General features: G+C 38.0%; 3 protein-coding genes across 4 annotated transcripts; all 3 read left to right on the forward strand.

Moving 5' to 3' along the window:
• Positions 1–1,947: 1,947 nt before the first annotated feature.
• LOC122642832 (transmembrane protein 45B-like) lies at positions 1,948–3,044 on the forward strand. Its single transcript, XM_043836436.1, has one exon. It carries the CDS (start codon positions 2,009–2,011, stop codon positions 2,945–2,947), a length of 939 nt encoding a protein of 312 aa, XP_043692371.1. The 5' UTR covers positions 1,948–2,008; the 3' UTR covers positions 2,948–3,044.
• Positions 3,045–6,243: 3,199 nt separating this feature from the next.
• On the forward strand, positions 6,244–17,936 carry LOC122643922 (E3 ubiquitin-protein ligase BRE1-like 2). 2 transcript variants are annotated; one of them, XM_043837498.1, is made up of 19 exons: positions 6,244–6,576; positions 8,002–8,163; positions 8,356–8,443; positions 8,559–8,789; positions 8,939–9,106; positions 9,344–9,537; positions 9,734–9,817; positions 9,908–10,027; positions 10,108–10,294; positions 10,388–10,548; positions 11,330–11,401; positions 13,178–13,254; positions 14,548–14,742; positions 16,084–16,156; positions 16,274–16,360; positions 16,507–16,644; positions 16,830–17,032; positions 17,261–17,423; positions 17,640–17,936. In XM_043837498.1, exons 1-19 carry the CDS (start codon positions 6,472–6,474, stop codon positions 17,769–17,771), a joined length of 2,640 nt encoding a protein of 879 aa, XP_043693433.1. In that variant the 5' UTR covers positions 6,244–6,471; the 3' UTR covers positions 17,772–17,936. The 2 variants fall into 2 exon arrangements, with proteins under 2 accessions (XP_043693433.1, XP_043693434.1); XM_043837499.1 differs by having other exon boundaries at positions 10,141–10,294.
• Positions 17,937–19,697: 1,761 nt separating this feature from the next.
• LOC122644099 (60S ribosomal protein L21-1-like) lies at positions 19,698–21,905 on the forward strand. Its single transcript, XM_043837698.1, has 2 exons — positions 19,698–20,017; positions 21,461–21,905. The coding sequence occupies exons 1-2, from the start codon at positions 19,781–19,783 to the stop codon at positions 21,716–21,718; spliced, it is 495 nt and encodes a 164-aa protein (XP_043693633.1). The 5' UTR covers positions 19,698–19,780; the 3' UTR covers positions 21,719–21,905.
• Positions 21,906–22,793: the final 888 nt, after the last annotated feature.

Raw genomic sequence — 22,793 nt, forward strand, 5'->3', positions numbered from 1 at the left:
CAAGCGTATGTTATGCAGCCTGACACTGTTCTTTCACCAACCATTTTCAAAGGCTTATATTTTTATATGAAAAATGGGTTGAGATCAAAATTGAATGGTCGTGTAGATAATACATCCATAAGAAACTTCTTTTACTAAGGCTATATGAAAGATATTGAGCCACAACTCACAAGGTAAGCAAACTCATCCATAAGGAACATAATGGGACTCTATGTTCCTACTATTCATCATTTTCACTCATGTGCCAAGCTTGGTCATAATAAACCGACCATTGAATGGTAATACACTCCTTGGATAGGGAACACTTTTAGTTGAAGGTCTTATCTTAACCGTATAGTCTATCATATTTTAGAAAATAAGCATTATTTTTTTTTTTTTTCCCTCATGGGTAAACTTCATTTGGTATTTTACCAAAAACAAAAAGCTTCATTTGATGCATGTGTGTACCTTAGAATCTGTTGGGTAATGATTACCAATATTTTAAGTCACAACTCACAAGTCAAGCAAACTCATCCATGTGTACGGTCGAATCTGTTACGTAATGACATGACTACCAAGATTTTAACTAAGTCACAATTCACAAGGCAAGCAAACTCATCCATAAGGACTATAAAGGTACCTTTTGTACCCAGTATCCATCATTTTAACTGATGTGCCAAGCTTCGTCACAATACCGAAAATCGGATGGTAATATAACCCCTTGAATATGGAACATTTCCAGTAGAGATTGTTATCTTAACTTTATGGTCTATCATCTTTTGAAAAAAAATCGTTATTTTTTTTTTATTATTAGTAAACCATTTGGTGCAAGTTTGTGTGCATGTTACAATCATATTAGATAATGATTACAAAAAACATTAGCTAATTGTTCACATGAACACAATTTGGTGGACTATACACGTAGAAATGGCAAATGTCAGGCTCACAAGAATCCAGATCCTTTTCAACGACATTTAATCATCTGAGTCGATCTCACACCATCCATGGGATGTGGGCACTATACACGTAGAAATGGCAAGCGGTAGGCTCACGGGAATCCAAATCCTCTCCAATGACATTTAACCATCTGGGCTTGGCTCACGGAAATATCATACTATCAATTATCCAAATTAACACGATTAGGCTGTTCAAAATTGGTGACTGGATACCATACACATGGGTTGTAATGGGCAATTGGGCAACCTGAACTGGTCTCAAACAGATGTCAAGGATGGGCATACTTGGCCCAATAACCCAGCCGTATTAATGTACTGGTTGGGGTCAGAGGTTCTCATTTTGGTTAAACCTTTGAGAGAAAAAAAGGGAAAAGAATGCTAACTAGTCGCGTGGTTCATGCACCCACACACAGGACCGTGTGAAACTATCATTCAATACTCAATGAAAATCCCATTCAGGCAGATTCCCCTGCACATCCGCTCATTGGCCCCCATGCTTGTGTAGACGCTACACGACCATTCATAATTTCAATTAGGTGCTGGGTCATGTGGTACAGGTCCATAAATTCCTTTTGTGGAAGGATAATTGGCTGACAGTAATTAGCCCAAAAGGCACAACTACAGAACAAGGGCCCAAGAAGTTAATCACACCACCCACAGATATTTGTAATTGTGAATGGGATAATAAAAGGAAATGAACAGAAGGGTATTTCAGTAATTTCAAATAAAGTAGGTCCTCATATTCAATACGTCCTCTTATTTCTAGAAAACCCAGTATCACAGCATTTCTGTTTCTCAGGGCTTCTGTTAATGGTCAACCTTAGCTAATCTTATAATCTCCAAGCCACCAACTGACCAAGGATCCAACCTCACAGTTGGCTTTGACACTTACAAACTTCAAATTTGAAATGCCTCATCGAAGCATCTGGAGTGTTAAGAATCCTATGAATTTCCACACCTCAATCCCTTCATAAGACCCCTCAGCCTCCTCCTTTCCTTCCCCATCCTTGTCTTCTCTCTCTCTCTCTCTCTGCCCTTTGCTCTGTTCTGGTCTTTTCACAAAACAAACCCAAATGGGTACCTTGGTAGGCCATGTAGCTCCAGGTTTTGGGTTCCTTCTGATCGGGCTATGGCATCTCTTCAATCACACAAAGCTCTATGCCCTCAACCCAAACTCATACTCTGCTTCTCCATGGTTCCCATCCTCAAAAATAAGGTACTTGGAGCTCTACTTGATCATGGTGGGCAGTTGGGCATCCATAGCCATGGAGCTTGTCATAGGCCCTCAGAAACACCAACCATTTGATGATGATGGCACCATACCATCAAACCATCTCCACAACTTCGAGCATGCTACCATCTCCTTGTCCTTCTTCATCTACTCAGCCTTTGCAATCTTGCTCGATCGAATTAAACCAAAAGCCCATTACGAGTTCCTGCAATTGCTTGGAGCTTATGCCTTCACCCAACAGTTCCTCCTCTTCCACCTCCACTCGGCAGATCACATAGGTATAGAGGGTCAGTACCATTTGCTTCTGCAAGTCATCATTTTGGTGTCTCTGTTTACAACCCTTATGGGTATCACCCACCCCAAGAGCTTTTTAGTGAGTTTCATCAGGTCTCTCAGTATTTGCTTCCAAGGTGTTTGGTTTGTGTTCATGGGGTTCATGCTCTGGACTCCTGGGTTAATCCCAAAAGGGTGTTTCTTGAATTTGGAAGAAGGTCACTTGGTGGTGAGATGCAAGACTGATGAGTCCCTCCATAGAGCTAAATCACTTGTGAATCTTCAGTTCAGCTGGTTCTTTGCCATGTTTGTGGTGTTTGCCATGGTTTTCTACTTGGGTCTGCTTAGAAATTATCCAGAGAAAGTGGAGTATTGGCCTCTGGAGAAGGTAGATGAAGATGGGTCAGAGGACTTGGAGTCTCAGAAGAGGAACAACAGTAACTTTGAGGAGTCCAAGAGTTTCTTCCCTATGGGAAAGGACAGGACTGCTTTGGAAATGGAAAGGTAGAAGAAGAAGAAGAAGATGACTGGTTCAGCTGCTTAGGAAAAGGGGTGATTTGATTAGGTATGTGTCACTTTAATTAATCTTGTTTAATTAAAAACATGATAAGTGATGGGTACAGACCTATGGGAGAAAGATGCACATAGTAAAGGGAAGAAGGTTTGAATTTTTTTTCTTTTTTCTGGTTTGTTGGTGGTGTTGTTGGATGTACATATAAAACGTGAGGAGGGGTGGGGCAGGTTTTGAAGAGCCAGTTACAATCTGATTCAGTGTGTTTAAAATACATGCGATTCTGGGGAGTTATTTTGATTACAAATGTATTAAAGCCACCAAATTGTAAAGTTATCTACTTGATTTGCTTTTTAATTAAACTTGTAACCAGGTTTAAGGGTGTCCAGCTCACTTCTCTAGGCACTGCTTTGGAGCTTGATTCTTGATTTTTGAATAAAGAGAGTTTTAGGGGTGCAATTGGGCCAATATGATAAGAATGTTTTTTTTTTTAATGAAAGTGTAATCACACAAACCACACACCAATTCCAAAAGGTTAATCGACTTTTAGGACCGTAGAATGGCGGATATACACAACGCCCAATATGATAAGAAGGTTTTTTTTTATTTTATGAAAGTGTAATCACACAAACCACACACCAATCCCAAAAGGTTAATCGACTTTTAGGACCGTAGAATGGCGGATATACACAACGCACACCCGATATGGGACTAAACCCGCACACCCTTTCTTCTTTTTTTTTATGAAAATATAATCACACAAACCATACACCAATCCCAAAAGGTTAATCGACTTTTCTGGTGAGGAATGAGGGTTGTAGGAAGAAAACCCCTAACCCATGTTTTCAAAAAAATTTGGTTTATTAAAAAAGAGTCTGTCATCTAGATTAGAATTTAAGACCCATAAAAATATAGTCGATTCTATTTGAGCAAGAGATCGATACCTAGTCACGTAGCTCCTACACCAGTGCGGAGACCAATGAAAACGCATAAAGGTATCAACATGGACGAGATTTTTTATTTCACTTGGGACGAGATTTTTTATTTCACTTGGGATCGGATGGTAATTTTGCATGTTCTTGTGTCAAGATGTGGGAACCACACTATTAGACAGCGTTTTTTTTTTTTCAAATAAAATATTAAAGAAAATTAAGATAAGTATACTATAGCAAACCAAAGAAAGGAAGAAAAAAGGATCAGAATCAAGGCTTTTTTTTAGGTAATTATCAGAATCAAGGCCAGAGACGAATATGACACAACAATTCTAATCTGTCAATGAAAAATGATCTTTGAAAGCAAAAGCGAATATAAACCTAACAAATCCGACGTAAGACAACAGTAACCTAGTCAAATCAGAAGCAAAGACATCGAAACTCCAAATTTTAACAAGTGAAACAAAATTACCAAAATACCATTATATTGATGGTCCTAAAATGCAAAAAATATCTATTTTGGGCTAATGATCTCTGCGCTACAGCACAGCCTGCGCTCCCAGACACATGGATTTGCCATTCAAGGGGGAAGAGTGGTCATTTTGCCCACCCTCATGTGTCTGGGCGCAGCCTGTGCCCCAGGTACAAAGAACATTGGCCATCTATTTTATGCAAATTCCACGAAATGTTAACCTTACCAAACCATAAGCCACAAAACATTAAAATACAGCATTAAATATGTATGAAAATCAGTGTTCAAAAGCATTTAAATTGAAACCGTGAAACCATTTAATAACCGGTTCAAGGTTTTAAAATTGAAACCGTTTAATTAAATGGTTGAAATCGAATTGGACCATTGAACGTTCTTAGATGTACATAAATGTGCCAAAATCAGGCAATAATTGTTTATCAAAATCGAAACGAACCGTTTAATAAATGGTTTGGTTATAGTTTCAAAATTGAGACATTTTAATAAAATGGTTTAACAAAAATCAAACCGTTTAACACCCTTATATACACATATGAAACTCTAAATGTATGTGAAACTAAGTAAACATCACCTTAACAATAACAACAACTCAGCCTTATCCCAATTAAATGGGGTCACCCACATGTAGACATCACCTAGTTAGTCCTAACAATAAAATATTAAAGAAAGTTATTTTAAAAATGCTCAAGAAACTCATACATAAATCTTGAAATTTCTTTTAAAAATTTAATCTGCAAACTTTTATTCTACTCTTACATGTCAAATTTAATCTTAAATGCAAAATATGCATGCAAAAGTAATTTGGGAAAATTACATGATTAGCTAATTTTGGGTTTTCATTTACAAAACTGTCCACCCTATGTTTGAGTTAACAAAAATAGACAAAAACAAGTTTAGTTTTACAAAACTAGACAAAACAGTGACTCTCCTTCCTTCCTCGGTAGTTCCCCTCTGAAAAAAAGATTTTTTTTTTCTCTGTTACTTGGGGTAGCAGAGAATGGCAGTGGCTGGGACAAGGGTAGGGTTGCAGGGAACGGAGAATGCCTAGGCGAGAAGGCAATGATAGGGGTTAAAATGTCTAAAAAAGTAAGTGTGGGAGGGAGAGACACTATTTTGTCCAGTTTTGTAAACCTTAACTTGTTTTTGTCTATTTTTATTAATTCAAACATAGGGTGGACAGTTTTGTAAATGAAAACCCAAAAGTGGCTAATCATGTAATTTTCCTAAGTAATTTTATGCAAAATAACTCCAAATCAGCATGATGTCATGATTTAGAATTAAATAAGCAAACAAACAAACAACTTGGCCTTATCGAACTGAATGGGATAGGCTACATGGATCCTTACCCTCCAATTAGTTCAATTCGAGGTCATACTTGATAGCTATGCATGTCTTTCCTCAATATGTCTCCTAAGATCATTTTAGGTCTACGTTTGGCTCTTTTTGTTCTTTCGATATAAATCAAATCATTCATGCATGTTAGGGCATCTGATCATGTCATTTCAAATGATTTTCTCGTAACTTATCATGTATCCAGATCCTTTTCAATGAAGGCATCGCCCAATGAGCATCCAATGGTTGGACTGCCTTGGCACGTTGATTGGGCACACACCAAGATGTGTTCCAAGCAACCCAGCCGTTAGATGTCTCATTCTCATTGGACACTCATTGGAGAAGATCCCAATTCCCTTCGGGAAGCTTGTCCGGATTCAACCCGATTTGTTCCCCATATCACCCATGACAACCCGGTTCATTATAGTGTGTGATTACGTCATTAGAGTTCATGTAATACGACGATAGCGTACGGTTGTTGCTTGGCGGTTGGCCCATGTAGTATATAAGTTTTTCCCTGCTTTCTTGTTTCATTTTTGTTTGCTTTCCAACGCTCTTTCTCCAGAACTCACTTCCACTTCCAGATGGCATAAGCTTTTGGGGAAGCACGGAGCTCGTCACAGCGATGGCTTTGGAGATCAAGCAACTAGACAACTGTAAATTTAGCATGGCAGGGTTCTTCTTCTGCCTCGGAAAATTAGGGTTCTTCGGACCTTCAAGTTTCCACCTTTAATGGGTGGCATTTGCGTTTGTTTTGGAGGCTTTTAATGGAGAATCCCGAGGCCGATGAGCCTGATAAAAAGAAGCGTCATCTTAACTCTGTGTCTTCCGCCATGGCCAGGAACACACCTTCTTCGCCCGAGAACAGGACTGTAAGCTCTCACCCTTTCTTCTTAACTCTTTGATTAGAACTTCTTTTTGGCAATTATCTATTGGCTATCATATCTGCTAATTATTTGATTATTCTGGCCAGTTTAATTTTTGATTCTCTGTATACATGATTGATCTTCTCGATTCTGTTCCATTCCTCGGTTAATATGGTATTGGATTTGGGTATAAGTCAGTAAACAATGATACTGAACTCATAGGATATGTTCATAAACAATGGAAGAAATGAGGAAACTTAGTTATGGAAGAAGTATTACTGATTTGGAAACCCTAATCCCCGACACATATTGTAAGAGGCCACTGCATTTATCTCAGACTTAATTGTCAAAAGTGGTGAATTTCATTTTCTGTCCTTAAATTTCCAATTAAACGTGACAAATTTCGAATTAGATGTTAGTATAAGAGATAGGTCCTTATATTCCTGATAGGGTTCAAAAGTTACCTTGAAGATGTTTTATTGGGCTTCTCCCACAGGAAACCCTTGTTAGCAGTTATTTTTGTCAGATTAATAGTGCATATGCTTTACCCTTTTGAAGAACCATAGCATTCTGTTGGTGAGGAATGACATGCACAAAATAAAGAAGTGTCAGTTTATCTTCCATATTGAAGAAAGCAAATTGAAAATTTGGAGGGAATATTATAACATTTGCAACTTTTGAATAGCTGTGCTTCTGTCTAGTCCACTCCCTATTGTTTTTTTAGAAGTTAGAAACATCCAAACTAACAAAAGGATATTAGTGATTCCCCTAAATTTTCCTGTTTATACACACCCTTCACTGCCAAATTTGATCAGTGGAATTGCTGTGGGCATGCTGCAGGCATCATGAAAAAAAAAAAAAAGAACCCTTGCTATTGTGGAAAAAACTACTCTGTTGACAAGCCCTCTGGGCATATCTGGTCCTCTCTCTTATGTGGATGAGAGCCACTGACACCCAAACTAATAGGGGGTATTGGTTATAGTTGTTCACATTACTCCCTTCCCTGCAAACTTGGATCATTGAAGTTATGTACAGTTGTACACACAGTGCAGGCACAATGGTCATCATCAACGTTAGAGCCTTATGCGAGTTATTCCACCACTGTGGTCCATCTAGGGCTGCATGTTTTTACTTGTAATAGCAAATGTTCCAAGATCGGGATGTGATGGGTTGTTAGACGGGTCCTTCAGGGAACTGTACTCCTCAACTGGTTGTCTGGTTGACTTGATTGTTGGCCTCCATTAATCCAAACTCCTGGTTGAACTAGGATCTAGATGGTTAACATGCAAACTGCCTGACTTGGATGAATAGATTGAAGCTATTGCCATAGCTGGGAGGTCTCTGTAATGCTCTTGACTTTTCTCTTGGTAACATATTGCATAATACCATCAAATAAGAAATAAAAATTCAATCTTTCATCTGCATTTGTAGGTTGATGCAGCAGTTCTCCAGTATCAGAATCAAAAGCTTGTTCAGCAGCTGGATGCCCAGAAACATGAATTTCATGTTCTGGAAGGAAGTTTCAAAGAATTGAAAGACAAGCAGACTTCTTATGATGACACTTTAATTACAGTGAACAGACTCTGGGATCAGGTAAACTCAATTCTACTCAACTAAGCCTTTTTCCCAGCAAACTATGGAATCAAGTTCAACCAAGAAATAAAAAAAAGGTCAATTTTGGAAGTATTGTTGATACATGCACCCACCGTAGTTCTCCTCTTTTTGTCCCCCCCCCTCCCTTTCCTTATTAGATCTTTATTAATTAATTTCCTTCCCCAATTGTAGTTGGTTGACGATTTGATTCTGCTTGGAGTACGAGCTGGGGGTGATGGTAATGGCTTGCAAGTTCTGGATCAAGCTGATCGCTCTCAAGGTTTTTTCCCCCTCTCTAAACTGTTGTTGATCTGTTGATAAAATGTGTGGAAGTCAGCTCATAGTTCTTTCGAAGCATAGATATTAACTTATTTTCTCAATTTCTTTTGCTCTAGGTTCAATCCCCTCCTGTCCCTGGGAGGAGATGTTTCTCTGTAGACTTCTAGAAGCTGATCCTGTCGATAGGAATGGAGCTAAGGAAGCTACCAACTATGTTGAAGAAGCTCTTGCTGCTCGCCATTCCTCTACTTTGAATTTGATGAAATACTTAGAGGATACTATTGATGCTCAAAGAGATAAAACAGATAGAATTGCATCAAATTTTCATGGAAAGCTCTCTGCTGAAGGTCAGAAAGGATCTTGGTGCGGGGATCTACCGGTTGATAATTTGTTGTTTTTATTTACTACCCTAATTTTATTGGCAGAGTTGTGATTTTAAAATTGTACCAGGAATTTTTTTGGTGATAAATTATCTTCTCATGTTTGGATCTTTCAGATGCTATCATCCAACAGCATAAGATTGATGAATTAATGAGTGAGGAAGCTGACAATCTACGAAAGGTGATTGATATTCTTCACTCGAAGCATAGAGAATATGCGCTTGAGATCCAAACTTACGTGCACAACCTTTCTATGGATCAATCTGAGATAAAACGCCTTGCAGGTCTTGAGAAACAATTCCACTTATTCATCTTTGGATTGTATATTCATGTATTTGTTGTATAGATGTATTCAATTATGCAGCAATATTTAGTTTTAATTCTTTTGGAAAATAGAGACATGTTAACTTGCACAGTTGGGATAGCACACTGGCTGATAGGTAATCACAGTATGCTCACTAAGGGCATATTACATCTTTGTTGTCTATTTGAGCTGGTCTGCCTTTCCTTTATGTTGACAGGTGAGCTGGAGGAAAGCATGACAGAACTAGAGGAGAGTAGGAGAAAATTAGTTAATCTGAAAATGCAGAAGGGTGGCACATCTGTAGTGCATGTTCCGGTTCAGAATGCCGTAAATGGGAGGATGTCACCTGAAAAGCCCATGGACAGGACCATGCGGTTGCGTGAGATGAAGGATTCCATTGAGGAAGCTAAGGTATTCTGCTCCTGCTAGGGGCCTGTCTAGTAGGAAACCGTCTTGAGAACTGCCGTGTGGAACTTGTCCTTCTTGTGCAAAGCTTTATTCCCCCTCCCCCAGCACTTGGTCCCCCTCTGTTTTTTTGTTTTTTTTCTTTAATAAAAGATGGGAAACTTACTTCTGATTGATTGGCATTGTTGCACCAATCACACAGATACTAGCAGCAAGCCGTCTGTCTGAGCTTCAGGAGGCACAAGAAGATAATCTAAACTTGTCCAAGCAAATGCAAGCTATTCAGGTTGGCTTCAAGCTCAATTTGTTGATTCAACTCGCTTACTATGGTAGTCTTGATCTGAATTGTGACATGTTGACTGCTTACATATTGTAGGATGAGCTGAAGGATGACAAATTTGTAATCTCATCTAGACCTTACTCTATACTGAGTGATTGTCTCCAACATTGGAACACTGAACTGGAGCGGTACAAAGGGTTAACAGATTCGCTGCAGGTATATTTTCTGCACACATTTGCATGTGCTTAGACTGCTGTGTTGGTTTGTGATTGCTTCTTTTAAAAGTTTAACTTCAGGTTGACAGGACTAATGTTCTGCGAAAGGAAAAGGAACTGAACGCAAAGGCAGAGTCAGCAGAGACTGCAACAAGTGCTATTGGCACAGGTGGGGTTTGCGTTGAAGAGTTAGAACTTCAGCTGCAAAAGTGTGTGATTGAAAGAAACGACCTTGAAATTAAATTGGAAGAAGCTGAGCAGGATTCAGGTGAAAGCCAGATTCTTTTTTGAAATTTAATACTAGGCTTGTGCCATATCACTCTTGTGATTATCGGTTGTCTAAGCCTGCTAACTGCTTCAGGTAGAAAGGACATTAAAGCAGAGTTCCATGTAATGGCTTCCGCTTTATCTAAGGAAATGGGGATGATGGAAGCACAGTTGAATCGATGCAAGGAGACAGCTTGCGAAGCCATCTCTTTACGTGAAGAAGCCCATTCTCTCAAAGCTTTATTAAGTAGAAAGGTTTTGCCTGATCTCTATGCCTTTATGGTCTTTGGCAGCCCCTTTGGTTGAATTTCTTTTTGTCATTATATTTTGATCTTGAAAGTAAAATGCAGTATGATGATTATTCATCTAAAGAAAAAATTGTTACATGAGTTAAACTTGGTGATAAAGATATCGATTGGTGTGCAGTGTTGTGTCAAATGTCAAACAGACACTCATATGCATACCCAGAGTAATGATGCATTGCATCTGTAATGACATCCTAACAATCAAATTGGATCCATTTCTGTTAGTCAAATTCTTCATGTGCTTCATTTTAATTAATGATAGTGCATTTTCTGTCATTTATGTTTCTGAAATAGTTTTTGCTATGTTTATTCAAATTGCTAGATCATTATTTGTTTAACTAGTCATTATCCCCCTCTTCACCCTTATGAGTTTGATTTTTCTCTTATTGGTCTCTGATCTATAGTGACTTGAGTTACATATTCCTAGCATAATAGTTCATCATTCAACTTGAAAGAAAGAAATTTCTTAATAGGGAGGGGAAAACGAAGCTTAATGTGTGTGTGTGTGTGTGCACTTTGTTGGGAGAGAATGTTTTCATGTAAGTATTAACAATGATAATTAATCCAAGGAGCAATTTTTTCAACACAATCTGGATGCTTGGACATGTTATGTGGGATGTAAAGGTGTTAATGCTTGTGATGAATTGATGGTCTTGAATACATCTATTATGTTATCGTTGTTTTCTATTGCACTTCTCTTATCTGGATGTAATATAGCCTCTTTTTTTCAGATGAATGAAATGAAGAGCCTAGCAGATAGATGCACTGAACAAGCTGCAAAGATAAAATCCCTTAAAGTATTGGTATGTTCATTGTTATCTCTCATCTAAGTTGTGTATCTATTTTTTTGACTTGTGATAACCTGACCCTTATGGGGTAAAGCAACAGATGGCAGGGGATATGAAAAACAACCATGCAGCTTTTTCAAACTAGTTGTTTCATTTTTCGAATTATGATTGCCATCATTTCTTCCTACCTTGGTTATAGCTTATCTTTTGTTTTCTTTTTTTAACCATGAATTGTATACATTTGCCTTAGAACAGGATTGAAATTCAGCCTTTTTTGATAAAATTTCAGAGATCACTATAATATAAAGCTAGATAGGAACTATCGAACCCCAGTTAGGATCACAAATAACATAGGTACTGGTTTCAGATTTGAAACAATGATTCAATCTGGAACTCAGGTCTGAAACAGTAGAATAAATAGGTTTCCTAACCCTCAACAATAGCCCACAATATGGCCTTATATTCCAAACACGATAGGTAAAAAACCAGCAGTCTATTCAGCACTGCCACAGGTCTGTATAGACGATAACAATCAGAAAATCGACTCAACCAGAAATAGCAGCTAGAAAACTCAAATGGGACTTATATTCATATTGAGATTAGGCCTCCATAGGGTGAATAAACACTGAAAATTTCAGGTCCAAATTATGAGGATTGGCTGAGATAACACAGGGTCTCAGAATTAGAAATTAGAATATGAAAATAGAAGCTTAGTGAATATAGACCAAACCAGCCAGCGAAAGAGGACCAAATTAGGATCGAAGGTAGCTCTTATGGTGCAAGGATAACCCTCAAATCTGGGCTGTCCAAGCAGCAGTTGTTGAGATATGGCTCCTTCAAGTTGCAGCAGCAGTAACCTTCAGAACAGACCAGCCGATAGCACAGATCAAAGGGATACTGTAGCTTGCTGATCTGAAGTCAAACCTGGCTCAAACTCAGATTGAGTGGACCTCTTTGAAGGGTGGTATGATCCCCAGAATTGCAGCAGCAGGGTCTCCTTATTTGCAGAGAAAACCCAGGAAATTAGAAACTAACTCAACCGCAAGGTGTGATTGGTGCCCACAGATCAGTGATCAAACTCCAGTAGGCGTGCAGCTATGTGGTGATTTCCAGAAGAGACTAACAGCTTCAGTAATGGGTCAGTTACTTAGTTGCAGACGAAGGAAACAAAATAGAGACAAGGAGGAGAAGGGAGATTGGGTAGGGAAGGAAGATAGGGAATAGGGATAGGAGGGGTTGGCTATCTCAGCCTGGGTATCTCATCGGCAATGCATTGCAAAACAGCAACATAACTTCATTCATTATATTGTGTGGAAGGCTTCTAAGGGCCATGTCATTATATAGACTCAAAGGTTGAGCCCAAAATAGAAACAATAAAAATAGAAAGTCTCTAGAAGAGCTGAGACTTGAGTTACAAGTAATTGAACTTTGTTAAGAAACAAAATTAGAAGGTAACTATAATAGAAATGCTAACTCAGCTAAGCAACTAAAATAGAAACTCAAATTTAGCTAAGACTAATAAGGACTGAAATAACAAAAAAGGAAACAAATTCTTCTAGAAGCTGTCCCATCGATCCTTGAGTGTCTTGCTGTCCAAGGCTTCTAGAATATTGAAAAATAGAAGCACACAAAATCTAAGCTGGGCCCATAACACTGTTCACATGAACGGTAACTCAGGTACTGTTCATTTGAACAGTAACTTCTTGTGACTTCTATTTTGGTCCTTCTCTTCTTCATGCTTCGATCTACATCAAACTACCTTGAAATAAGCTTATATTTACTTCCTTGCAGATTGAGAAATTGCAGAAGGAAAAAGGGGAACTGGAAATCTTCTTGAAAATGCACGGACAGGAGTGTTTTGACAACAGGTACTTTGCTAACTAAACATATTCTAGGCACACTAATGCAGTGGTAATCCCGAACCAGGGAATTCCAGTGGAAGATTTGCTTGCGACTGGAACATCGATCAAAACAAATTTGATATGCATAAAATTCTGACAGATTGCTCTAATCAGTCAGTATAACAGGTTTGCAAAAGATTATCTAAATTTGATGGACAGATTCGAAGATATGGGGTTATCTAATTGAGAGTTGGAAAATTGGAAAGCTGCAGAGTTTGATGGACAGATTAGGGATCTAAAACAAAATTCAGTTAAAGTTGTTAAGCAGCTATTCAGTCAAGAAATCAGAACCAGAAATCACAAACAGAAAACAGATTAAAGAAAAAATCTTAGATTTGAAGACGTTTAGTTGCAATTGGATTTCAGAATTCGATTGGAAATATTAGGTTTGAATCAGAACTCGAATTAGATATCAAGAGAGAAGAAGAGAGAGAAAAGACCACACCTGTTCTTAGAGGAGAAAAAAAACTAGGAGGATGGAGATCAGAGCTGGGAGACTGGGACTCCCATCTTGTTTGCACAGTTCAACAGCACCAAACTCTTGAAAAAAAGCTTAAATTTCTTTGCTCAAAACATCTCCGATTGATGGGGTTATATATATATATATCCTTCTAAAATTCCTAAACTAACTCATAAAAGGACTCTTAATTACTCTCATATACTGACTTGAAGTAAAAATACTCAAAACAGAACACTCAAAAGCTATTAAGTATCCCAATCTAACTCAAACACTTAGCTTTAGACACTAATTCCGTGTATTGTGTCTTTTTTGTGTTGTCCTCATTTTTTTTTGAAATGTGGTAGTGATGCTTTCATGGCTGAAGCACTTTATCCATGTCGTAAACTAAATATGTGCCATCAATGAATGAGCCTTTCATTTAAAAAGAAATAGTTCTCTTTGTTGGACCATCAATATATCTGGAGAAGATATCTGAAACATAATTGTCAAGGTGTCGCCTAGGCAAAAGTTAGGCATCTATTCGCCTTGGTCTCCTAGGTGGGCACCTATGCACCTTGTAAGTGTCGCCTTGTGCCCAGGACCCCTCCAATGTCTTGGGTCGCCCAGATGCCATGAAAATTATGATTTGAAACCATATAGAAAGCCCGTACATCTAGATAGAGGTGGCCTTTTCAAATCCATTGATTTATTTTTGATTTGGGCTACTGTGTACAGCAAAGCATACTGGTTGACTATTGTGGGTTTCTCTGCACAAGGGTATCTCTTTTTATATTTATAATTGACTCCCTATTGTGATCCAGAGATGTGATGGAAATCAAAGAATCAGAACGTAGAGCTCATGTACAGGCTGAAGTCTTGCGAAATGCTCTGGAAGAGCATAGTCTAGAATTACGAGTTAAAGCTGCCAATGAAGCTGAGGCAGCTTGCCAACAAAGACTTGCTGCTGCTGAAGCTGAAATAACTGATTTGAGGGGCAAATTAGATGCTTCTGAGAGGTGAGAGATTTTATCCTTTTCATTTGAATGGTTTTTGTTGTTTCTTCTCCTGCTAATTAGAATTTAAAAAACAAAGAAATTGTGAATTGGAAACTACATGGACGTGTGAGCATATCTGATTATTGTTTCTCTCATGTTTGTTATTATATTGAACCTTTTAAATGACCTTCTATCTATACGTGTGTATTCCTTAAATCAGGGAGATCATATTCCTATTAGCAATCTGCTGGATTGCTGTAAATTGCTGTAAATCTGTAACGTTGGACAATTGTGAGTACCTATGTAATCCTGCAGGTTATGGGACAAGGATGTAACCCTTTTGAATTTAAGGTTTGCAAGAATGCTTTAATATTCAAGAATCAGTACCAAGAAAGTATTCAGCTGCTTAAAGTAACACAAAGCAGCACAAAAATCTTGACTGTAGCCAAAAACCTTCTGCTAAAAACAAATAATTTTTCTTCTATAATCAGAAACCCTGAATTACAATGGCTCCCACAGCATATACTTACAGACTCCTGAGTCCTTACTATTCCTACTTTGATAATTCTGAGTTTCTTAGTTCCTAATAAAACGAGGACTCAGGACTCCTAACATGATTTTAATTACAATTTTGCAACTCTCATAAGTGCTGACCCCTCCCAAAGTAATAAAAATATCAATTAAGAAACAGCCTCGGAATAAAATTGCTAACCAAATTAAACTTTCTAAAGTAGCAATGCTATTAAAGACTGACACCCTATCCATAAATTGGTAATTACTTTCTTGGTACAGATATGTCTTACAAGATGTTTTTCTTGTTCACAATGTAACTAATAAGCTTTAAACCTGCAGAAAATCACTCTAATTAGATTATTTTTTTACCTCAAAATCCGCTTTTCTTTTTAAGACAGCAAGGGGGCAATTGACTTTTTAAGGCTATTCACTGCCTTGTGTCCTTTCTCTCCACATTTAAATTCTGCTTTATTTAAGGCCTCATAAAGCACTTTCCAGGAGTCCTTTTCTCCATTCAATTAAATTGACTGAAATTCCGAAGTGAAAGGTGGAAGAGCCACACCCGAATAATCTAGGCTTTTGCTCACTCAAAACATTTCCGAAGAAAGTTACAGAAATAATCCATTTAATGCCTCAAAATTCAACAAAAATTGTGCATGTTGTTTGAACCAGTGCTCAATTAGTAGGGATTGGATGTGTATTCGTGTGAAGTCCTGTGAGTATCTCCGAACAGATTCAGGCAACACAAGACAACATCAGATCTGTTTTTGCTTTTTTTTTTGTATCTGGTTTGTGGTATTGATAAGTTCTTTACTGCACTGGCATTCATTTTGGTTCTCCAATTTGCAGGGATGTTTTGGAGCTTTCAGAGGCAGTAAAAATCAAGGATGGAGAAGCTGAGGCTTATATTTCTGAAATTGAGGTGTCCTGTTTGATTCTTTTCCCATACTGTTCCTGTCATTAATCATTATGCAACACTTTTGACTGCCCAGCATTCTTAAAATTTCATTTGGTATTGTTTTCTTTCTCTTTTCTTCAGACCATTGGTCAAGCATATGAAGATATGCAGACACAGAACCAACATTTGTTGCAACAGGTTACTGACAGAGACGATTACAATATCAAGGTCTGCATTGTAGCTAGCTGCTTTGCTAGCTCAATCCTGTTTATTCATCAGCTTCAAGCTTCATGTTTGTTTTTGTAATGCTTGTTTGCTCTGATGCACTGATGTGTAGTTGATCTTTTCTGATTATATTGGATTATGGACTGCAGCTAGTATCTGAGAGTGTGAAAACAAAGCAGGCACAGAGCTTTCTGCTTTCTGAGAAGCAGATGTTAGCAAAGCAGCTCCAGCAAGTTAATGCAGCATTAGAATCCTTAAAACTAAAGATTTCCAACAGTGAAGAACAGGTAGGTTTTTCTTACTCTAAAATCATGCCCCTCCAACTCCCCGAAGGTTTTAAAACCCGGATTGGTCCCGGTTGATTTTGATTCAGGTTGGATCAGAATCGGCCTGATTTTAAATCACTGCTCCCCCCTCCCCAAAAAAAAAAAAAAAGTTCACCTCTCTGTCCAACCATAATTTGTTCTTGCAGATAAAAGCATATCTGACTGAAGCAGGAACAGCTTCTCTGGAAAACAGACACCTTACCATCAACATCGAGAGTGCAAAATGGGAATTGGCAGATGCTGAGAAAGAGTTGAAATGGTTGAAGGCTGCTGTTTCTTCTTCGGAAAAGGAATTTGAGCATAACCAGCGAAAGGCGGTGGAAATCCAATTAGAATTGGAGAGTGAAAGGTTAGTTTTTTTTTTTTTTTTTTTTGGTTTCATGTATCCCATCTAGAAGATTGCATGTAGACCAGGTGGACCTGTAATGGCACTAAGTTAGCATTGATGATGTTAAAGGTGGTCCACTTCTCGAATGGTTGTGTGGGACAGGACAGGTGCCTCAGTTTGCATTAGCCTGGTTGTCAATGTTTAGCTCAAGTGTATTTCTAAAATTTGAATGAGTGCTTTCTGATCCAGAGCCGAGAAGACGAGACTTGAAGAAGAGCTCAAGGAGCTGAACAACAAGGTGGTGGAGATGAGTTCTGAAAGTGGGGAGGCTGCAATACAGAAACTCCATGATGAGATCAAGGAGTGCAAGGCAATACTGAAGTGTGGTGTATGTTTTGACCGGCCTAAAGAGGTAAGATGTGTAGCTTTTCTTGTCAGAACAACTGCATGAAACCTTCTGATTTCTGAGCACCATTAAGATTAACCGTCGCACTACTTAAAACCAAAGAGAATACTTTAGTTCATGCTTGTATGGATACCATGAATGCATGGATATAAGTAAAGTGAGTGGTTTTATACTCGTACCCTGGATGAATGTTGGTGATGGACTTGGTTTGTTGACTTGCAGGTTGTAATTACAAAGTGCTACCACCTGTTCTGCAATCCATGCATCCAACGGAATCTAGGGATCCGCCATAGGAAGTGCCCTGGGTGTGGAACTGCATTTGGGCAGAACGATGTTCGATTTGTGAATATCTGAGTTAGCTGTCATTTTTTTTCTTAGGTAAATAGCTGTGTATATTTCCAATCTGAACTTTTTCTTAAGTTCGAAGCAATAGTTTTCTTTCCGATCTTCAATCACATAATTTGTTGCAGTTGTAAGGACATATATATTATTTGATTCTTAATGATTCTTGCTTCTGAATGTTTTTGTTAATGCAAATTTACAAAACCATATGAGAGGGTGTGGGTTACACTGCCAAGCCTTTACCTTTTTCATAATACTCCTGAACCTCAAATGTACAATGGTCAAGAGTCTCAGTGAGGTTTTGTTGGTAGTTGTTAGTTGGTGAAGATGTGTTTTGAATCAGGGTTACTTGATAAGAAGTGCCTCAAACACACAAAATTTAGTCAAGTTGGCATTTTTGAAAACTTCCTGTATTCTTGTGCTATTTCATTTTGCCCCAAGGGGTTGGTATAATCATTGGTTAACCGGACATCAACAATGCTCGAATAGGAATCGGCTGATTCGACTCAGAATCGATCAGGTTTTATTCCAATAAGCCTTATTTTACTCCTTCGAATTTGGCCGAGTTTTGCTGATTACAGGCTGAAAAGAATCAGAATAGATGGAGACCGTTCCTGTTCTTGATTCCTCATTTCTAAAACCTTGCCAACAAGAGAGCGAACTCAGTAGCCTAGTGCCGAAGTTAGAGAAAGTAGTTAGGTACATAACCTTACCTCTGTTTTAAAGGAGAGATTGTTTCCCGACTCGAACTTGCAATCACAAGATCACAATAGAACACCTTAGCATTACACCGAAGGTCGTCCTCTAGTGTACTTGAAATTGAAAACTCCATCCATAGTATGAATAGATGTCTCTTTATATCTAAATTCAACTTAAAATTAGAATTTAGAATTCAAAGTAAGCTATAAAGAAAATAGATTAAAAAAATGCGGCCAAAACCTTCGAAATTGAAAATCGAAAAGAGAAGGCAAACATTTCCAAAATTTTTTTTTAATGGAAATTCCAAAATTGATTAAAACAACCAAACCCTTGGAAATCGGAATGAAAAATAAATAAGGCATTCAATAATCCAGAACATAATCTATCATATTCGAATAGATATCAATCTAATAATTAAAATTAAGTAGCTAATGATCTAGAGGATTTTTGAAGATTCGTCGGGTGCTAGAGAATGAGGGAAAGAGCTAAGACGACTGTGAGACATGAGCTAAGAGTGAATTGTAGCTGCTGAGAGAGGAAGGTTTGGTTTCACATGTCAAGATGTAAACGGATAATCGAAAATCTAGATTTGATTCACATCCGTTTAAGGGTATCTGTATCTGATCAAGAAACGATTCATATTCCATCTGTTACATCCCTACTACCAAACTTCTTTGCCTTCAAAAATGCAATCTAGTGTATCGTATCCGGTCAGGAGTTGAATCGGATTGGACACTGAATGGTGATTTTCGATTTGTTTCAATTCAAGGTTTTAGTAATAATCAATATCGGTATCGGACTGGATCGGACATATTTACCTCTACATTCTTCAAAAAAAATTTAGACTTTCTACATTCTTACCCTTGTTCAATACCGATTGACTTATACGAATCGATCAAGCATCGATATCGATCTCCACCGATTCAATACCGATTCCTCAAACCATTTCTCAATCTCGGCTGCTCTGGCTGAAACTCGTGCCGACGCTCAAGGTGGTCTACTCCTGCCAATATCATTGATCTTACGTGTGATGCATCATCACAAGCGTGTGAGAACGGCCAACTGGACCGGGCATCCCAAAACCAAAATCAAGCAAGCCCGGTCTAAGTATAGGCGGTCAACCCTAATCCCGTGACTGATTGTGATCGTACCATTGAACGGTGGATCTCACTCATAAGCGTAACTTTAACAACCATCACCGAGGAAATCAACTATAAAGAAAGGAAAGGATTCTAGGGTTTGCTATTAGAAGAGAAACCTAGAGAAGTTTTCTTCTCTGATTTCCAGTTGTGCCTGCTGAGAAGTGAAGTGAGAAGGACAACATGCCGGCCGGCCATGGTGTTAGATCACGAACGAGAGATCTGTTCGCTCGTCCGTTTAGGAAGAAGGGTTACATTCCATTGACGACTTACCTGAGGACATTCCGAGTCGGAGACTTCGTTGATATCAAGGTTAACGGAGCCATTCACAAGGGTATGCCGCACAAGTTTTATCATGGCCGTACCGGTAAGGTTTGGAATGTCACCAAACGAGCCATCGGTGTCGAAGTCAACAAGCAGGTATCTCTCCTCTTCTACCTTATCGTCTTCTCCCATCGTGTATTTCTCTGTTTCTGTATTGTAGAAAATGGATTCTTATGATGTTTGAATCTGAATCTGTTTTTGATTCGTAATTTTCACATTTGTTGTTGAAGAAATAGCTGTTTAGGTTCAGTTTAATGGAATCACTGTTGCATTTTGATTTATAAAGGAATAATTTTCTACTACTTGCTATGCTGTAGGATCTATAGAAAGCGATTTCACAAAGAAAGAATAAACATTGATTAGTATCCTTTAATATTGTTTAGAACTTTTATGATGACAAGCAGTTTATAGACGCAGTATTCAATAGCTACAAATACAAAGGAAATGATAATTTTTATAATGAGAGGAATAATCTTCAACGCATGGCCTTCCAAGATTAATTAGTACAACTACCTATGCTGCACTTGAAAGTATAGTCATTGCATTATGGGTTGTGTGGAATCTTTTTATTAGGTCTAGTAACCTTGTTGTTTAATTCGGTGCAGAGTCATTTTGGTTTACTGAGCGTTTCAATTTGGTTTGTGGTATTTGATTCTTCATTGGGAAAATTCTATGTGGTTGTTAAGCTCATTATTCCGTGATGGGTCGTCCATATTACACGCTAATGTGGTGTTTTGGACACAATGAGTTCTCTCCCCCCCCCCCCCCTTGTATTTTAGTGTACAATACGCTGGAAGTATTTTTCTCTTACTGAAGTGTCCTCTGATCTGCATTTACTTTGTCACTGCATGATGTACTGGTATATTCGTTGACAGATTTTTAATTTATCTGTTTTATATTCAATGTCCTTTTTGAGGTAGTAATATTCTGCCATTAGGAATAGGATCTGACCGAAAATCAGTGCACCTAGTGCAATGGTAAGTGACGGTTGTTACAAAGATGGTTTCAAATTCCATTAGTTTCACAAGTCAGTCCCAATCTAATCACTTCTTAATGGTCCTTTACATAAATGGTTGCCAATGGATTTATCTTTTTTGGATGATTTGGCTGGCTGTATCCTGTGTCATCCTCTACAGTACAGACACTTTGCTCACAACGGATAATGGAGAGGAAGTTGTATGTAATACTTGTTAAATTTTATTTTTGGATGCATTCTGGTTTTTAATTTATATGAAGCTGAAGAAAGGTTCTCATTTATGACACCATGCACAATTTAACAACTCTTTTGCATCTTCAATTCCTAATTACCCTTGTAAAGGAGTTCCAGACTTTATCTAATTCGAATTTTTGGAGTTTGACGTTATAAGAGATCAGTCCTTTGCCTATTATTAAATATGGTTTATGTATTGGTTTTGTGTTACAGTGATTAGAATTGATGTCTTTTCATATTTTTTCTTATTTTTGGGGAAAGGAAGGTTCTAAGTTATATATAGTTTACCTTTCTTGGCAAATATTTTGACATTAATGTTAATGGTTCAGGTGCGAAACAAAATACTCAAGAAACGAATTCATGTGCGTGTGGAGCATGTCCTGCCTTCGAGGTGCAATGAGGAAATTCGACAACGCAAGATAAAGAACGACCAACTGAAGGCAGAGGCTAAAGCCCGAGGTGAGGTGATTAGTACCAAGAGACAGCCAGAAGGCCCTAAACCAGGTTTCATGGTGGAAGGTGCCACTTTGGAGACTGTGACCCCTATCCCCTATGATGTTGTTAATGACCTCAAAGGTGGATACTAGGTTAGCAGTTCCTTCTTGGTGTTCAGTTTTTGTCTGGTCATTATGGACGGTTGATGGGATTTAGAATCTTGAGATATTTATTTTCTTGAGATTTCTTTTTGTTTGTTATGAGTCTAAAAGAACATCTAGTTTGTTTAACTATCAATTTTAGATACAAGTGAAGTTATTTTGTCAGAGATCTTGAATGGTGTTTAATATTATAGGTGGATTTCTATTATGATTTTTCTGTTGAATGTTTATCAGCAACTCAGTTTGGTCTACCTGAATCTCCTTCTCCCTGTGTGCTCCTGTGTGTGTGTGAGAGAGGAGTGTTCTAGTTTTTGGGGTAATATTTGGCATAAACCTTCAGGCTAATATTTACTGGCAATGGTTGTCTATTGGTTGTTGGCCACCCTCTTGTAGCTTGTGGAGCCAAGTGGAGCATGGGGAGGTGAATTACAATTCCTCCCTATGCTTGCTTCTTTTATCTGCAACAACTTTCTAATTAATTTTATGATATTTTTGGATGTTATGACTTTCTCCCTTATATATATGTTTTATTGTTATTTGGTCGCACATAGTTCTTCTTGGAAAACAATTGGTGATTTCCAGGATTTTATCTGTGCGTAAATCAAATCAGTGGCAAAGCATTCTCTTGTTGAGGCTTCACCTAATGGGGATGTGCTCCAATGCTAATGGCTGACATTTTATGTGCTCTATTGTTTACATAAAGGCTAGTTTTTCTAGACCGGTTTATAATGTTTTTCCTAGTGACAACTAGTCTTGCCATGTTTGTGGAAATTGATGGGGGGCAATGTTAACCTTGTGGATGTCTGTGAAGTGGTTTAGATTTGGTAAAAAATGTTGAGATTCAAATCAATCATATGCCCTTACCACACCCTTGTATTTTCAGCATTCCATTTTTTCTTTTTAGAGAAACTTGGAAGTTTTCACTGCATTTTTAACCTTATTTTTGCAGTAGAAGAAATCTGTTTTAGTTAAAACCTCTCATATTTGTTTGGTTTTACCCAAAAAAAAAAACATATTTGCAAAGAACATAGGGTGTATCATGTGTCCTAACTTCTAATCCATCCAC

The sequence above is a fragment of the Telopea speciosissima genome, chromosome 10 (genome assembly GCF_018873765.1).
Source record: "Telopea speciosissima isolate NSW1024214 ecotype Mountain lineage chromosome 10, Tspe_v1, whole genome shotgun sequence".
Taxonomy (NCBI): Eukaryota; Viridiplantae; Streptophyta; class Magnoliopsida; order Proteales; family Proteaceae; genus Telopea; species Telopea speciosissima.

Excerpts from the sequence above, each read along its gene's own strand:
- LOC122644099 (XM_043837698.1), top strand. The coding sequence starts at position 19,781 with ATGCCGGCCGGCCATGGTGTTAGATCACGAACGAGAGATCTGTTCGCT. Across the intron at positions 20,018-21,460 it reads GTGTCGAAGTCAACAAGCAG|GTGCGAAACAAAATACTCAA; the intron begins GTATCTCTCCTC and ends TTAATGGTTCAG.
- LOC122643922 (XM_043837498.1), top strand. The coding sequence starts at position 6,472 with ATGGAGAATCCCGAGGCCGATGAGCCTGATAAAAAGAAGCGTCATCTT. Across the intron at positions 6,577-8,001 it reads CTTCGCCCGAGAACAGGACT|GTTGATGCAGCAGTTCTCCA; the intron begins GTAAGCTCTCAC and ends CTGCATTTGTAG. Across the intron at positions 8,790-8,938 it reads TGGAAAGCTCTCTGCTGAAG|ATGCTATCATCCAACAGCAT; the intron begins GTCAGAAAGGAT and ends TGGATCTTTCAG.
- LOC122642832 (XM_043836436.1), top strand. The coding sequence starts at position 2,009 with ATGGGTACCTTGGTAGGCCATGTAGCTCCAGGTTTTGGGTTCCTTCTG.